The 18,083-nt window shown below is 57.9% G+C and overlaps 1 protein-coding gene across 1 annotated transcript in view; it reads right to left on the bottom strand.

The window, feature by feature from the left end:
• Window positions 1–12,090, bottom strand: part of CACNG4 (calcium voltage-gated channel auxiliary subunit gamma 4) — a 57,927-nt gene extending 45,837 nt beyond the window's left edge. The window contains exon 1 of the mRNA XM_022589866.3: window positions 11,855–12,090. Coding sequence (XP_022445574.1) covers window positions 11,855–12,074 — 220 coding nt within the window. The 5' untranslated portion in view covers window positions 12,075–12,090. The remainder of the gene's footprint in view (window positions 1–11,854) is intronic.
• Between the last annotated feature and the right edge of the window lie 5,993 nt (window positions 12,091–18,083).

Below are 18,083 nucleotides of genomic sequence, written 5' to 3'. Positions count from 1 at the left end.
ACCTCGCCCCGCCACCCCCCCCCGCCCCCGCCAGCAAATCTGCACAGGAGGTGTTGCTAACGTACCCATTTTGCCGAGAAAGCAACTGAGGCTCAGAGACGGTGCAACGGCCGGTCAGAGGCCATTGGGAGGTAGAGCCTGGACTCAAAGCCCGACGCACCCGGGCACCGGGCCCTCCGCCCCACGTCCACCAGACGCCCTCCGAGACGCCACTCATAAGCGCTGCTGTGTATTTCGCGCCTATGGCGAAGCAGGTGTACGCAGAGCGCCGTGAGTGTTTTCCACTTGATCCTCCGGACGACCCTAAGAGACAGGCCTTAGCGGAACCCCTGGGAGCAGGCCCTGACATCCGGATGTGTTCTGAGGCTCTGTCCTCACTTTGCCGCCTCTTCTCCCTTGGCTTCCCCAGCACCCGACAGTAAGCTCCCCAAGGCCTTTCTGTGCCCACAGTGTCCAGCACGAAGGCAGGCACTCGGCAGGTGGCCCATAAACGCTAACAAGGTGCTCTCCCATCTCCAAGGCAGCCCTGGCCCTGCGTACTGTTTGAGGGGGCCCTTGGAGGAAACAAGAGAGAGGTGGTTCCAGTAACACCCCCCTGCCCCCACCCCAGCCACCAACTTCTGTGCAAACTCAGGACCCTCCAGCATCACCCCCCTCCAGTCCCAGCTTCCCCGGCCCACCCTTCCTCCAATCAAAGTCTTCTCTCGGGACAGAACAGGACACCCAGGCCTGGCTACGGAATTTTGGGGGGGTCCAGTGCAAAATGAAAATGGGGGTCCTCTCGTTCAAAAATCATTAAGGATTTCAAGATGGCGACAGCAGAGCGTGAAATGACGCAGAGGTGCCTGAATACAGCCCTGGTGACACCAATCGTTCTATATCCTTTGCACGTGACCCATTATTAGGGTCTGGGTTTTTTTGTTTGTTTGTTTTTTAACATCTTTATTGGAGTATAATTGCTTTACAATGGTGTGTTAGTTTCTGCTTTATAACAAAGTGAATCAGCTATTCGTATACGTATATCCCCATATCTCCTCCCTCTGCGTCTCCCTCCCTCCCACCCTCCCTATCCCACCCCTCTAGGTGGTCACAAAGCACCGAGCTGATCTCCCTGTGCTATGCACCTGCTTCCCACTAGCTATCTGTCTTACACTTGGTAGTGTATGTATGTCCATGCCACTCTCTCGCTTCATCCCAGCTTACCCTTCCCCCTCCCTGTGTCCTCAAGTCCATTCTCTACGTCTGCGTCTTTATTCCTGTGCTAGGGTCTGGGTTTCTCTAGGGCAGTCTTGATTTAACATTTTCTGGATCGTTCTCCCTTCTACTCCACCATCTCCCCACCAAATCTAAGAATGCCAACATTTCAGGATCTCAGTAACACTTCCTACATCATATACAACATGAGAGAATCTGTCCTCTGCTCTTTTGTCTAGAACTTTGGTTCAGACAATACAAATGCCCCAGTGCCATTGGTCCCATCAGGGAACCGAGACACTGGGGTCAACAGGCACAGCCTGACATCTCATCACAAGGGGAGCTGTTTCCATCCATCAAGCAGGTGACCGCCATGTCCCTGTGTCCAGGCCAGCCCCGCCCACCCTGCAGAGGGGGGGCCTCAGCCTTGTGCACTCAGCCCATCTGAAGCCGAGGAGTCTCCTGTTCCCCCACCTCAGGACACTCCTCTTTGGTTGTGTCTTGGGGAGTGGCTCCATCGGCTGGGGGTGTCTACCGCTGTATCTCTGTTTTACAGATGAGAAAATAGAGAAGCCAAGGAATCTGCCCAAGGTCACAGAGCTAACACAGGGCAGAGCAGTATTCAGATGCAGGTCTCGTTGACTCCCCTGCCACACACCCCGCCCCTGTCCCATTAACCATCACGAAGACTTAGTTCAGAGATCACCTGACCTGACTCTTCTGTACAGTGAAGCCCCTGGTGGGAGGTGTCAGAGGTGTGTGGGGCTAGATCTGTGGAGCTTCGCAGATCAGGGAAGGAGCCTGACTTTATCTCAAGTGGGATGTGGCCCCATTGACGGCCATCGAGCTAGGGAATGACGTGATCTGATTTCCATTTTTCCAAGCTCTTTCTGGCCGTGTGTGAAGAAGGGCTAGCATGGGGGCGGGCGGGAGGGAGGGGCGGGAAGAAGGGTCAGGACACTACTTGCGGCATCCAGGCAAGACATGACAGCGGCTGGGAGCCAGGTGGAGGGAAAGCTGTGGGTGGGCCTGGGCGGTCTGTAAGGAATCCCAAGGGGATGTCGCAGGAAAGGCGTTTTTTCTCATCTCTGCGGTGGCCAGCTCTGGGATGAGCGCAAAGCAGGTCATCAGTGTGTCCTGAGCACGAACGATCAAGTGGGTGGGAGAGGGGACCGGCTGATTCTCTGGAGGTGAGAACAAGCCAGCAGCAGTGCATCCGACAGGTGAGGCTGCCACCAGCATGCGGGTCCTCGCTGAGGTGTCAGGGTGAAAAGAGGCCAAGCCAAGTGTTTCCAAGAAAATGAGCCCGAAATCCTGTACCCTCTGCAGCGCCTCTGTGGCAGCACAGCCACCGTGCTTGTCACAGCACTTTCCCAAGTACCCTCTCATTGGGTATTCGCACAACCCTGGGAGGGCACAGGAGGACGGAGGGAAGAGGGGGAAGAACAGATGCAAGGAGACAGGAGGACAGAGGGAAGAGGGGGAAAGAGGGAGACAGAGGTAGAGAGGAGGGAGGTTGGAGGGAGGGATGAGAGACGGATGAAGGGAAAGACAGGTGTCATTTGCCCATTTGACAGCCAAGCAATCAAAGGCTCTAGGAGGTTAAGGGATACCCAGAAGACTGTCCGGATGTTAGTCACAGAACCAGAACCAGGCACAGGTCTCCTGACTCCTGCCCCAGTGTTTCCACACCCGGCACCCTCTCCTCCTTTATCACAGCCCTGATCCCACAACACTGGAGGTCACAGCTGTAGCCCCGGTGCCTGCCAGGAAGTGGGATGGGGGGAAGCGCTCTGGGCGCTGCCTTGGTGCTAGATCCTGTTTCGACTCTTAATTAAGAGCCCTCTGGTTCTGATTTTATGGCTCACAGAAGCCATTCAGCGTGGTTTTGCCTCTGAGAGGTGATGAAAGAACACCATGTTCTACAGTGGCCTGAACATCCCCGGGGACACTCAGCTTCCTCCATTCCCAGACCCTGGAGGCCAGTGAGCTGACCTGGGGCCTCACTCAGCTCAGCTGCAAAGGTTGGGTGACTTATTTTTTCTGGGAAAACTTCCAAGTTTCAGGAAATATGGAAGTAAGGGGAAGGCCATCACACCTTGAAAATCTACAAGATGCCAGGCGCCATGAGGGTTATTTTACATGCATTTTCTCATAAAACCTTTACAACAATCCCAGGGGTTGATTCAGTGATGGCTCTATTTTACAGTGAAGGAACCGTAGTTCAGAGAGGTTAGCTAACTTATCTGAAGACACACAGCTGACTAATGGCAGAGCCTGAACTCAAACCCAGGTCCATGTGACTTCAGTGCTAGCCACCTGACACTGCCACTTCCATGTGGAGTAACAGAGGTTGGAAGAAGTGAGCTGAGACAAGCGCGCGGCCCCTGTCTGTCTCCCCAGGGCCAGGAGGCTGATGGCGGGTGAGCTAGGGAGGCGAACAATTTTGAATAATTTGTTTTCCTTCCAGGCTCTGGAGCTGGGCTTGAGTCCAGAAACTCCCCTGGGCCTCTGCACACTCTCTTTTGTAAATGGGGCAATGGCGGGGCAGGGGGTTGTAGCGGGGTGGCGGGAGGACACGTAAACGGCACTTGCTGGGCACCTCTGCCTCCGTGGGCTTGGTGAGGTACGAGGCACAGAGGGTTGGATGCTGTGACAGTGGGGACCTTGCTTTAGGTCTGCAATCGCGGAGGTGGGGGAGGGGAGTGACGAGCGGGGGAGGGGCGAGAGCAGCTCCAGTTAGAAGCCCTTTCAAGCCCCCCTTTGCAGCTGGGGAACAGAATGCGCAAGGATCCCGAAGAAAGAGCTGGGGTTAACTTTTCGGAGGACACTGACTTGAAGGGCAGATAGAAGTTTGGTGTGGGTAGGCGTGGGGGTGATGGAGAGGTCCTGATGTTTTGGGAAGCAGAAACAGTCAGAGGGTTCTTCTGACCCAAGCCATCTCCGGTTCCAGCATCCCAACAGGGCGGCTCCCCTGCCTCCATCCTGGCTCCGGGGAAGGGGGAGGGGCAGAGGAGGCCTGATGCCAAGGCCAGGCATGGCTAAGTGTGAGGTCACACCCCGCATCCTCGGGCCAGCTGGGAGCCGTGGGCCTCTGAGGGGAGGCACCGTCTGCTTTGCAAAGACCCTGGAGCTTCATTTGGAGGGTTGTCTGGACCCCGGCCCCGTCCCGATGCTCAGGGAGTCCTCGAGATGCCATGGGGCAAGGACAGCAGAGAAAGGCCCAGGGGGAGGGAGTCCCTTCGTCCTTCTGTATTTCTTGCTGCTCACCTTGTGCTACGGTGGTTGCTAGATGCCTGGTCTTCACCCAGGTGCCAGCCCACAGGGAGGCTGGGCGGGCAGAGAGCCCTAACCAGGCAGCCCCAGACCTCCTTCTGCTCCAGGCTCTGTCACTAACCAGCTGTGTGACCTTGAGTAAGTCCCTCTGCCTCTCCAGCCTTGGTTTCCTCTGCTTGCAGAGTGGAAGGATCCAGCCACATCTGCAGTGCCCACCCGTGTGGACACCTGCTGGGGCGTCACAGGCAGGGTGAGCTGGGTCACCTGCAATTCACGACTCTTAAGAAAGGAATGGAGCCGGGTACCAGTTACATCTGCGGTCACCTGAAGCAGATGCCAGGTCATCCCCTTAATAGAGATGCTCCCCGACACCCCCTTCCCCCCGAGGTTCCGTGTGTTTTCTCGAAGGAAAGAGAAATAAGTGAAGTTCCTTTTAGTTGCCGGGAATCAGGTCAGCCCTTGCCCTCGACCGAAATGGCACTTCCCTGAGAGCAGCGGTTCTCGATGGGGGGCACTCTTGCCTGGGCCCCCTCCACCATCCAGGAGACCTTTGGCAAAGTCTGGAGACGCCTGCGGCTGTCACAGCTTGGTGAGGCGGGGCTGTAGCTGACTTCTAGTGGGTAGAGGCCAGAGACGCTGCTAACCTTCTACAACACACAGGGCAGCCCCACAGACAAAAGGATCCCGTTCAAAATTTCCAAGGTACCGAGGGTGAGAAATCCCGCCCTGTTGTGAGGGCAGCAGGGGTGAACCCACAACACCTGGACCGGTACGAGCTACCCTGGTTCCCCTAAGCTGTGCTCTACGGAACTTTCCGGCACACTTTTGGCTGTGGGGGGCTGGGCAGTAGTGTGAAAACCTGGGACCCCTACGGGCTCACACTTGATTTCCTCTCCCAACCCCGCTCCTTCTTCCATCTTCCCCATGTGGACAGAGCACCGCTGTCTTGCCAGCTACCGAGCTCCCGGTCCAGGCAGTTATGCTCGATCTAGCCCCCGCCCCAGCCTCCCCCCCACGTCCCCACATCTCTGCTGCTGCCACTTGGCCCCAGGCTTCCAGTCCGGGCACCTGCAGCAACGCCCACACTGGCCTCCTGGCGGCCTCCCTGCCTCCTAGAATCTCCGTTCTCCACAGGTAGCCAGCGGACTTCCTGAAAACGTAAATCAGACCCCAATGCCATCCCCTCCCCTCCCCAAGCACAGATTCCTTGTCATAAAAAGCAGATAAAGCAGGGTGCTGACCCTGACCTCGAAGCCTCTCCCAGCCCCTCCGCAGGGATGGAGCCCCGCACCCCCCGCACCCCCCCTCGCGCTCCGCCACCTGCACCAGGTTCTTTCCTGCCTCGCGGCCTCGTCTGTCTCTTCCTCTTCCTGGAAGCGCTCCCTCCGGTCCTTCTCTGACACCTCCTTCACGGCCCTCTGACCAGTGGCCACCCTCCCCGGCCTCTCCCAGCGCCCCCCGGCCCGGCTCTGTTTCCGTCAAAACACTCATCAGTACCTGGAAGCGTCAGCTACCCCATTAGAACTTCGGCTCCAAGAGAGCAGGGGCCACGTCCGTCCTGCCCACCCCTGTGACTCAGAGCCCCACACGTCTGACACAGAGCAGTGCTCCGTGAGCAAGAATAAATGAAGGGATGGATGGATGGATGGATGAGGCATGCCCAGCAGGCAGGTGACATATCCTTTACACGTGTGTCTTAGCAGAAATAAGGTTGAGAGCCACTGAACTAATCTCAAAGGCTCTTCCAGCTGGAGAACCCGGCTTCCTGTGGGCCACATCAAGGCCACACTGAACCTGGTTCTACCTGGAGGCTGTGGGCAGGGCTCTCTGGGGCTTGTGTGGCTGAAAGACAAAGGTGGGAGAAATATTCCAGATCAGCCAGGCCCCACTTTCAGATGAGGAGACAGAGGCCCACCAGGCTCTCTGACACCCTGGATCTGATGACCTGAGGCCCCTTCCTACTCTCTGCATCTGTTACTACGTCCTAGATATCCCCAGAGTCTTGGTCGTCTGAGCAGACTGACACCAGGAGATTTACTTTAAAGAGCTGCTGGTTTCCTACTGAGCCTTTCTGAAGCCCCTGACATGGGGCTCCTCCAAAGCCAGCTCTGCTGCAAGACCATTAAGTCAGGCTGGGGTCCACCAAGATCCCCAGCTTCTCTTCACTAAGTCAGCTGGCTCCAGCTGGGTTTTTCTTGTCAGAAGAAAGAAAAGAGTGAAGAACAGAGGAGGGTGAAGAGACAGAGCAGGACATTAAGGGAAGGTAGACATGAGAAGGGACTGCCAGGACCCCTTCCTGAACGATGAGAGACTGGGCACCAGCTACAGAGCAGGGACAGAAGGAAGAGCAGCCCTGTCACAGACTGAATGCTTGCATCCCCCCCAGATCCATATGTTGAAGCTCTAACCCCCGACGTATTCAGAGATGGGGCTTTGGGAGGTGAATAGAGAGATGAGGTCATGAGGGTGGGGTCGTCATGATGGGATTAGTGCCCTTACAAGGAGAGAACAGAGAGCTCTCTCCGTCACATGAGGACACAGGGATAAGGTGGCCGTTTGCCAGGAAGCAGCTCTCACCAGGAACCGAATTGCCCAGCACCTTGATCTTGGACTTCCAGCCTCCAGAACTGTAAGAAATAATGTCTGTGGTTTAAGCCATTGAGTCTACCACATTTTGTTATGGCAGCCGAGCTGACTAAGGCAGCCCCCTTACCTGTCCCTTCCCAGATCTGTGTGGTTCAAACAAAGGGCATCCCCTGGCTGGGGGAAAGCTGGGCTCCTCTGCTTAGCCTCAATCGCGATCCAGACAGTGGCAGGCATCCCTGACACCCAGAAGCCGTGGCTATCTTAAGCCTCCTTTTCTCCACCTATAAAAGGCAGATAATTAAGATTTACCTTGCAGAGTTGCTGGCAATTATACGAACTAATGTGAAGTCCTGCATGGAGGTTGATGTGATGGCTGTTATGAGCAACCCTGGAGGGCAAAGGAGGGCCTGCGGACGAGGGGACCAGCTGATGGGCCGGGTGCTGCGGGAAGGGAGCCTGCTCTCTGCTCGCACCCCCCTGGACCTGACTGGACAGGCGGCCTGTGAGTTACTGCAAGAGAAAATGAAAGACAGGAAGAGTGCCCAGCCCAGAGCCTGGCCTGGGGCAGGAGGGGAAAGGACGGAATTCAGACCCAAACCTCCCTGAACGGGCCTGTGTCCGGAGTGTGGGGTAAGGCAGAGCTTCCCAGCTGGCCGGTCGTGAGAGGGTTCCAGATGTGCCAGAGAAGCGTTCCCCCCTGGAGCTGGGCAGGGCCTGGGGTGGCTGGTGCCCCGGGGTAGTCACCGATGGCTGTCCTCTCCTCCCCGGCCCCCGGGGTGCAGTGCAAATACCTTCTCTTCCTCTGGGGGCCGTGGTGTGAATGAAGTTTGGGTACACTCATTGGTGAGAGATGCTGCCCGCGGCGGGGCGGGGGTGGGAGTGAGCATGATGGAGCAAAGGAGCCTCTCACTCGCAGGGGCCAGGGTCTCCCTACCCGCTCCCCAGTAGGTGCCCAGGACAGAGCTGACACAAAGCAGCAGGCCCGGGGCCACCCCTGGCACTGAAACTGCCATCTGAGGGCTCTGACCGAGCTGCGAGTGTGCTGACGGCAGCTCCGTCTATGGGGGACCTGGGTGGTGGTACTGCTGAGGCTGAACTTTGCCAGGACCCTGTATTCTGGGCCCAGAGCACAGTGACTGGCTCGCTCGGGGACCCTGGTGTCTGGCAGCCCCCGTGAGCATCTCGAGCTCCCAGCGGGCACGGGGGCTTTGCAGCATAAGCTGCTGCCCTCGGGGCCCAGAGTCTCCCCTTCCCTTCCCGTGTCTACACGAGGTCTCCGGTCCCTGGCACACAGTGCATGCTCCGGAATGCCTGTTTACCTTCTACACCTTGCCTGATTCCAGAATGCATTAGAGACTGAACAAATGTTGGTGGGTAGTAGCTTTGGTGGAGAAGTCCACAAAGATTTGTTACTCCTTTCCTGTGTCCCCAGCCTTGGGCTGAATGTCACCAAAGATGCAAAGAAAGAAGGAGGTGGGGGTCTAGGAGACGGAGGAAGCAGATGGCTCTTTGTGGTGGGAACAGGCTAGTCCAGAATGTGGTAGGAAAAGAGAGAGAGACAGACACACAGAGACAAAGACAGAAACAGAGAGAAGCGAGAAGAGAGTGTGTGTTATGCAATTTGTGTATCAGTTGTACATTCTCACTTCCAAATGCCTTCACGCTGCCGCAAGCCAGCCTCAGAGCTGGGCTCCTCCACTGGCTAGGCAAGTACTTGGTTCTATTTTTAATGGTAACCCAGAAGATGTTTGGGAAAGGGCAGGACAACACGGTGGGGAGAGCTTTGCAGTGAGACAAAGGCTCGATGCTGGCCCTGCAGCCTCCTACCTGGGTGCCTCTGGGCAAGTGCCTTGCCCTCTCTGAGCCTCTGTTCCCCACGCTGCAGGTGGAGGTGAACAGGGCACCCTCTCAGGGCTGTTGTGAGCGTGCCGTGCGGTAACATGCACAAGGCTCTGTGCGCTGGAGGACTGTGACACTTGTCCTGTAGAGGGGCAGCGGGGAGACCCGGCTTTGGGGGTGGAAAAGGGTGATGTCGGCCGTGGTGAGTCTGGGAGCAGCAGGTTTCTGCACGCAGCCCTGCCAGCCTGCACGGACACCTTAAGTACACAGAAGGCTGGGCTCTCCCGACCTCAGAACATCATTCCTGTGAAACAGCCAGGGAACTGAATCTGCGGTTTGTGAGATGCCAGCAAACCCTTCAGAGTCCCACTGTCACAACTGGTGTTTTATTAGCTGCCTGCTGCAGTATATCTTCAGTTTCAGCTTAGAGGTTTGAGCTTTTCATTTTTTCCCATGAAATGCTTTGGGGTACTTTGCTAGAGAGCAGGTGGAAATAATGCATTGTACACACAGAAGCCAATACTGAGGTGACCATGTCCCCACAGAGCGTCCAGGTCTCGGCCTGGACGCTCGCTGGCAGGTGGAGACGTCATAGATGGCAGACAGCCGTCGGACTCTGCGATGTGCTTTTGTGAGATAAGCTCGCAGTTTCCGCCCCAGCTGAAGGACTGCCAGGATGATTCTAGAGCATCCCGAGGGATCCTGAGCCAGCTCTCTCAGCCCTGGCTTGGTCCAAGGATGTCCTGGCCCTTGGAAGTGGCCTGGTTAGGCCCCCAGAACCCCTGAGCTCCTGGGGGATGACAGAGGCAGCCCAGTTCTTGGGGTGAAGTCCCCAGATGGCGGCTCCCCACCCTCCCTCCGCCAGCAGAGCCTGCTGCCCAGATCAGCTTGGGGCTCTCTTGATGAACATCGAGTGCAAACGGCTCAAGGCAGCTGGCAAGATGCTAAGTGCAGCATCAATCCTAATTAGGATGAGAAATTAATAAAGGAGGCATTCGAGCCACTCTGCAGAGGCCAGGCTCGCCGGCATGGAGGAGTGAGTTCCAATTTCGACCAGGAACCTGGAAGGCCTGGGGCCCAGATGCGTGGGCTTGGGTGATGACAGGGGCTCGACTTACTGGACCACATACACAGCACCCAGTGGGGCCTGCGAGGTAGAACACAGGGGCCCAGCCGCCCTTGTTCTGTGTCTAACGCAGGTGCCGTGGCAGGCAGTGACGTGGGCACGTCCTCCAGATGAGAGGAGTAGGTGTTGGTGATCTGAGCATCTGCACACCATTTTCCTTTTGAAAAATGATGTTTTTCAAAAGAAAAGAGGAGGGTGTGATGGTGGCTGTGTTTCCCAAACTACTGATTGCACATTCCTGCTCCTGGAAGACTCCACTCAGTCCGGGCAATAAGCTCCAAGTTCAAAGCAGCTTCGTTTGGGAGAGAAAGTGGGGGGCAGAGGTGGGCAGGATTCCAGATGAGAACAGGCATCATGGGGGTGAGGGAGAAAGGGAGCAAGCTCCACCTCACCTGGCGACCCTGCTTTACAGAGCCTCCTTTTACCCGACCCCAAACACGGCCAGAAGAAGGGCCATCTCTTCCAGAGCTGCCTACCAACCTCCAGGAAGACGCCACCCTGCCGAACTCTTCGCAGGGCCTGGAACTGCAGGAAGGCTGGGGGTGCGGGAGAACCTCCCCGACCACGGAAGGCGGAGTTGACACACGCGGAAAGGTTACAGAAAAAGGAGGAGGAAACTCTGTCCAAGGATTTTTGAGAGGAACCCTCCACCAACGTCCCCCACCCCTTTCCCAGTCTGAAAGCCAAGACCAAGCGGCGAACCCGTGCACAACCTGGAGCGGAACAGACCAGCCCGGACAAAGCCACCTGTTAGTCCAAGTTCCGCAGCGGGGCGGGCGGGAGGCGCTGAAGTCTGGCGCACGTCGTCACTGGAGGAGTCCGGGTCCCTCCCCCGGAGGGAGGGGTCCCCGCAGTCCGGGGACACCCAGTCCCGGCCCCCAGAGGCATTCCATCCGTACAACACCTACTGCAGGGCCCGGCCGCGCACCTGGAGGGCTCAGCACCGCGTCCCTCCTGCCGGGATCCGGTGGCCACGCCCCTCCCAGGCAGTTCGGGGTCCGCGGGTCGCCCCTGCGCGCCCCAGTTCTACTGAAGATTCCCGGCCTTGGGACGACGGCGGCGGGCTCGCTGCCCTAGTCGGGGGGGCGGGGAGACTTGGTGACGCTCCCCTCCCCACCCCACCGAACGGGGAGGAGTGGGCCGGTGGCCCCTGGAGGAGTACGTGGCGGAGCAAGGTCTCGGCAGGCTTCAGGCTCGGGCGACCCGGGTCCCCAATCCCGCTCGGAGCCCAGCCCCCCTCCCACAGCTCGGCCAGGCATCGAGCGAGCGCGGAGCGGCCCCGGCGCTCCCCGCCCCCGGCCGGCCCCGCCCCAGGATGGCCAGTTCCCATAGCAATCGCGCAGACACCGGTTGCCAAGCAACCTCTCCCCCAGCTCCCTCCCTCCTCGGCCGTCCGCTCCCCCCAACCCTAGCTTCCTCCCGCCCCCTCGCCAGCCTCCGCCTCCCCCGGGGGCGCTGGCGCGGCCCCTCGGGATCGCTCCGATCTCGGGCTGCGCGCGCGCGCGTGAGTTTCGGTGTGTTTCATTGTGTCTGTGTGCGAGGGGGTGTGCGTGTGCCAGCGGAGAGTTTGTAGGGCCGGTGTGTTGGGGGCGGGGGGCGTCCCCAGTCGGGAGGGACCGCGAGGTGCTGCACAGCTGGCCGCGAGGGGACCCGCCCGCTCGCTCCGGCTCCTTTGTGTCTCGCGCGGAGCCAGGGCCGCGCCCACCCCTTCCCGGCCGGCGCCCCGAGCAGGGTGTGTGCATGTGCGTGTGCGTGTGTGTGTGTGTGTGTGTGTGTGTGCGTGCGCCTGGGCGCGCGCGCGCGTGGCGAGGGGGTTGCCGAGGCCGGCCGTACCTTCGATGCAGCACACCCGCCACAGCCCCGAGTGGGTGAGGTCGCCGCGGGTGCGGCGGGGCGGGGGCCCGTCGTCCATGGTCAGGTTGGTGCCGTTGCAGATGTACGCGCTGGAGTAGAGCCAGTAGTCGGTGCCGATGGCGATGGCCATGAGCGAGAAGGCGGCGAAGGCTCCGGCCGTGGTCAGCAGCATCTGCAGCCCGCGGTCGCATCGCACCATGGTGGGCGCCTCATACTCCGCCGCCCGCCGGCCCGCCCGCCCGCCCTCCTCCCTCCGCGCGCCGCTCCGGGGGCGCCGGGGCCGGGGGGGGCCGAGGGCCGGGGGGCGGCGCCGCGCCGGGGCTCAAACTCCGAGGCGCGGCGGCGAGTGCGGGCTGCGCGGGCCGCCGGGCGGGCGGGCGGCGGCGACCGGGGCTCCTCCCTCTCGGCCCGCCCTCCCCGCTCGGCCCGCGCCTCCGCCCCGCGCCCTCCGCGTCGCCGCCGCCGCCGCCGCCGCCGCGCCCCGCGCCTCTCGGCGCCGCCCCTCGAGCCTCGGCCCCCGCCGGGTGTGCGCTCTCCGCTCTTCCCTCTCGCCCGGCCCGGATTTTCTCTCCCTCCGCGCCTCTCCGCTGTCCGCGCTCGCGCGCGCTCCGCTCTCCTCTCCGGTTCGTTCACATTATCAGAGTGATGGAGCCGGGGCACGGGTTCCCCAGGAGGATCGAGGGGAGACGGCGTGGCCAGCCTCCCCGCTTTCCCAGGCCAGGACACCCCGCCTTCCTTACATGGCCCTGGGGGCTCTTTAATATGTGGTGTGCTTGTGTGTGTCCCTGCTCCCCCGTGCCCTATCCGCGCCTTTACCTGGTGACGAATGTATAGGCGTGAGTGTGGGAGTGGGAGTGTTCAGGTCAGATTTCCAGAAGCCCCAGATGGGGGTCACAGCTGGGAGACAGGCCAGGCCCCGGCCACTTCCCTCCCCCACCTAGGTGGCCGGCAGGGGCTGCAGGACCCAGACTTTACAGTCGAGGCAGAAGGGAGGTGTCAGCCAGCGGCGCTTTGGGAAGAACACCTGATCCCTGTTTTATGGACGGACGGGGAAACTGTGCTGGAAGCTGCGACGCTCCTCCCCCAGTACATTTCTGATGGTACATGTCTGCCAGTCCAGGAACACCCCACTTGTACTGGATTCAAGCGTCTCCGCCCCCAGCTGTTTCCCTCTCTCTCCCAGCTCCCTCTTCAATGCCTTTACTTCTTCTTCCCTCTCGCTCCACTCGAGCTTAACTGGCTTTCCCTCACCTCCTCCCTTTATTGCCAGGCTCTGCCTCAGGCCCTGCTGGCTTCACTGAGTTGCCTCTGCTGCTGGCACGATCCCAGCCTGGACACACTCCCTTCTCCAGAGCCAACCCGGGCTCCTCCTAAACCCTCCCCTCTAGGAGGCTCTCAGAGACCGGCACCTGGATGTCCAGCGTGCCCTTACTTCATCCCCTCCCAAGGCTCACGTCGTTGGCATCACCGACGGGTGTCTTGCGGGATGCAGCCCTGGACCCCAGGAAAGGAGGTCTACGGAGAGCTGCTTTCTTCTTGCAAGATGCAAATTTCACCTCCTTTTGGCACTTTCCGTGGCCCCTACTACCCAAGGAAAGTTAATTACCCCATGCTGGAATTACTGGTCTCTCTTCCATGAGATTGTGAGCCTTTCCCATACCTGACATATACGGGAAGTGTTTAAGAAACATTTGCTGAGCGAGCAGTGTTTCTTGGCCCCCTGGAAAATGGTAGTCTGATTGGGGAAAATTGAGCCTGTATATAAGAGGGGGGAAATTCCAAGATAATATAGCTGCATTAATTAGCACTTGGCCCCTTCTCCTGCCTTTGGGGTGTTTGTTCTGCTTCTTCCAAGTCTCAAAGGACAAGAGCCATCATGTGTATTTCACTGTCACCCACCCACCACCTGATCCCGGGTTCTGCACACAGCAGGTACCCAGCGTGTGTCTGAAGGTGTGCACCAGGTGTGAGATCACTTGCTCTGGCCCAGAACAGGGCTGCCTACCTCTGCCCCTAATCTCCATGAGGATAAATTCTGGGTTCTGTTCTCAGAAGCTCCCAGAAAGGTGGATCTCAAGCTTCTCTTTTCTTCTTCTTCTTTCTCTTCTTTTTTTTAAAAAAGCAGCAAATCTTTGCTTCACATTAAATCTTAAACAGAAGCCCACTGTAAACAAGCCAGGTCTCCCACCAGTTAGCCTTGTAGGCGATAGCTGGCATTGCTCTGGTTGAATGGGGGACCCAAGGTACCTGTACCCACACCCCACACCATCCCCTGCAGCCCCCAAAACACCCCTGTGGACCTAGGCTTCCATGAAACATGGTGTGAAAACTGACACCCTAAGTCAGCCCCTGAGTCACTCAAGGACAAGCCCTCCCTTCTGTTCTGCTTGCAGCCTTCCTCGGGGACTTCGAGAGCAACTGATCTGATCTGTGGGAGTGAGTGCGGCGACTAGCTTCCCTCGATCTCCTCTGAGGTCGGAGAGGTGACATCTGGATGACGGGGTCTGCCTCCAAACAAGCGACCTTTGGGTTAGTCCCACGGAGGCAGAACTCTGTTCATCGGAGCACTGTTAGACCAGCTCCCACCCCGCCGTTCTCAGAGGAGGGTGCGGGAGAGTTGAAAAAGTGCCCGACTAGGAGCCAAGACAGTCGCCATGTCGTGCTGGTTCCACCACTAACTAGCAAGGTGATCTTGGACAAGCCAGCACCACTGGGGAGAAAGACAGGTCTCCAGCCCCCCTTCCAGAATTGTTTTAAGGGTCAAATAAAGTAGCCTTGCACACCGCATCCACTTAGCAACCCTTCATGGAATGAGCAGTAGACGTTCCCTTTTCTACCTTTCTTTGGAGACCACCAAGCAAATTACTTCTCTGTGCCTTGGATTCCTGAGGTGTTGTAAGGGGGGTAATAGTGAGAATAAAAGGAAGTGTAAAATACATCCCCTAGAGGGTAACTTCCTCAAGGTCCCACACCTTGCAAGATCCCAGCTCAGACCCCGATGACCTTAAGGCCAGAGTTTTCCAAGACACTGAACAGCTTCTTTGTGCTTGTTGAGTGTTGCTTGACCGTGTTATTTTAACCTGTTAATTCACTAGAGGGGAGGGGACTCCAACGGGAGCTTGGTGGTTTGCTTTTCTCTCTGTGGACCCCCCGCTGGCAAGCATACCTCGTCCTGAGATAGCAAGGGTGTGGAGTCACAGAAGGACTTGGCCGCCAGCGAGGGGACTTCGAACAAACTCAAGACCGTCTGAGACCATTCATCATGCCTGGGCGAGCACAATTTAAATCTGGGATTTCTGCTCAGCCGGGTTAGAGGGCTCTAAATGGCAGTATGTAAATCTCACCTGAGGTCCCTGCAGTTTCTCCCGGGCGACATTTCCAGAGCTGAGGGGGGATGTGTCCTTTGCTCTCTCTGGAGGCGGCTCTGGACCGCTCCTATTCTGGAGAGGCTGGACGCTCGGCATCTTCCCCCAGGGGGCCACTCGGGATACGTTTTCCTCTTGGGGGGAGGGGACAAAGCATCATACACATTATTACCTCTCTGGACAGCTGAGAAGGTGGAGGTATTTAGACCGGCCCTCCAAAGCTGTCTTTTTCAAAACAAAGTGGCTTCCTTCCCCCTCAGCAGATCACTTGGGTAGTTCCCACAATTCCTGGCTTTTTACTTTGGCTGTGGAGACAAAGCTTCAATGAGCTCAGAACCGTCCGACAATCCCAACTGCAGGGTGACGCAGCCGGGCAGCTGCTGTGGGAGAGGAATACAGTATTAGCCGCTGCCACCCCGTAAGACGCATATCAAAGCCGTGAGGCGGCTGCCTTTGCGGTCACAGGCAGAGGAAGGCGAGCACGAAGGGAGACGCCCTTGGCTGGTTTGGGGCGCTCGGTCGTTGTTCAGCGGCGGCTCCGAAAGCCTTTATCAAAATCTTGGTTTTCCCCCTTTGTCCTCCAGAAATAATGACCTTGTGTGGCAACATTTTGTCATATCTCATTTCCATGCCCCAAGCGGGTGGTTTGGCTGATTTCACAAGGCTTAATAGGGGAATTTGGGGAGCCTGGGAGGTATGTCAGGTGAACAGACATAAAGAGTGATTCTGAGTTTTTATAGCAAAGGGCTGGGGATGAGTCTTCGAAGTTTCCGGGGCCTGGCTCAGTGTGGAGGCTTATCTGCAACCCATCCAATCTGCTCAGGATCCGAGAAGAATGCCCCCAGATCCTGCCCCTGACAGCCTCTCCCCATCAGATTAGGTACGCCATGAGAATGACCTTTTTCTTTTTCTTCAGTATTTCAGCAGGATCCTTTGAGGGAGAGCGCAGATCAGAAAATGGTACTCGGCTTTGTGTATTCGAGTTTATTCCATTTCGCTTAGCGTGTCACTTCTGTCTCAGGCAAGGTGATTGGAGCTGGATACGTTCTCTTCCCGCTCTGCCGCAGTAAGGCAGTGGTGGGCTCAGTCTCCATGCCGGGCCAGCCCCTAGAAGTGCAGAGGGAGGGGAAGCCACCTTTCGTGAGTGCCCTCTGTGTGCCAGCGCCTGTGTGCACATTAATTCATCTATCACGACAGCAGCTGTGGCAGGTGGTTGCTTTCCTCCGCCAGTTTGTAGAAGAAGAGCCTGCAGCTAAACAGAGAGTAACCCACTGAGCCCGGGCACCACCAGGCTCTGTCAGCTACACACTGCACCCCCCACCCCGGGGGTGGCAGAAACTCAGGGTCTTTGAAGTCCCTCTGCCCACATCTGCTTCCCCCCCCCCAACTCCTTGTATTTATCCAGATGAAATCGAGTTCAAAGTCACACGGAGCTGGAGAGGTTAGGAAAGGCCTGCACCTTGCAACCCAGGTGGGACGAAGCAGACTCCCCATTTCCCCGGGAAGGTGGAGGTGAGCTGGGCCGATGGCAGGTGATGGAGCCCCCCACCCCCCCAGCTGCTACCCCCATCGCCCGTCCTGGTTGGCCAGAGTGGAGGACAGGGGCCACCCCCGGTTCAGGAGCGGCGGCTTCTTCGTGACAACTTTGGCCTTGGACTGCTACCCTCCTGGACCTGTGGGCTTAATCAAACCCGTGTGTTTTCAAGCTAGATCCAATTAGGCCTGCACGCACTCGGGTCACCATACTGGGTGGTCTCCTCCTCTAGAATTTGTTCGGGAACCAGCCCCGCTCGCTGATGACTGTATTGGTATTAACGACCTAACTTGGCCAAAGCTTCCGCCCCACACGCTGACAGTTAGCCGGTTATTCTGAGAACATTCTTTTCAAAACAGTTGACATGACAAACAGGCTGAGAGGTCCCTTTGTCCACAGCCAGCCTCTGAAACTGAGCTGATGCTCACAGGGCTGGAAGGTGTTGGCAGTGCAGGAGGTGGAAACGCTTGAGAACGGGGCTGGGGAAGATGGTCAGTGACCGCTTGTTCTGCCGCGAACGTGGATCATTTGTGCTCTTACCAAAGCGGAGCTTTTCATTCCTAAAATATAACCGCCCTGCGCAGGAGCTCGAAGAAAAGGCAGCCTCTCCAGCAGAACTTTGCTGCCAAGCACCCTGCCGCGGAATGAAAGCTTTGGCTCAGGGTAGGCCTGGCGACTTCCGACACCACCTTTCTTTTCATCTCCGGCTTCCTGTGGCTCCGGGCTGCACACTGGGGTAGGGACTGAGGCTGCTCTTGGCCCCCTTGGGGCTGCGCTTGCCACTGGGTGGGAGAGCTTGCTTTATTCTGCAGACACCTTTCTGGATCACGGAAATCGACAGAATATTGGCACTCTGCTTCCTCTTTTGGTGAGTCCCACCCTCTTCGTTATGGAGGAGCTGCTGGGTCTTTGCTGCTTTCCTCTCCGAGGCCGTTTCTCATGAAGAGGAAAGGGCAGGTCATTGGAGTCGGGTCACTGAAGCTTTCCACTCCTGCTCTGCCACCGGCAGCTGTGTGGCCTTGGGCTACCGGCCACACCTCTCTGGGCCCTGGTGAAATGGGGAACGAAGCACCTGCCTCATCGTGGGGCTGCTGCACAGATTCAGGAAGCCCAGGCAAGGCATTGACACGAGGTTTCCAAGAGCTAAGGTTTCCTCAGCGCTTCGCGAGCATCAGATTCCATCCTGAATGTCCACCGCATACTAACGCACCTGATTTTCTCCAGAACCCTTTGAGATAGGTACTATGATTGGTCTCATTTAACCGAGGAGGTAATGAAGGCTCAGAGAAGGTGAGTCCTTCTCCCAGGG

This window comes from Delphinapterus leucas, chromosome 19 (genome assembly GCF_059928025.1).
Source record: "Delphinapterus leucas isolate spDelLeu-1000000601 "Yukka" chromosome 19, BTC_Dleu_Yukka2, whole genome shotgun sequence".
Classification (NCBI taxonomy): Eukaryota; Metazoa; Chordata; class Mammalia; order Artiodactyla; family Monodontidae; genus Delphinapterus; species Delphinapterus leucas.
The sequence above is the reverse complement of the archived record's forward strand: the minus strand, read 5'-3'. Positions and strand labels throughout refer to the sequence as shown.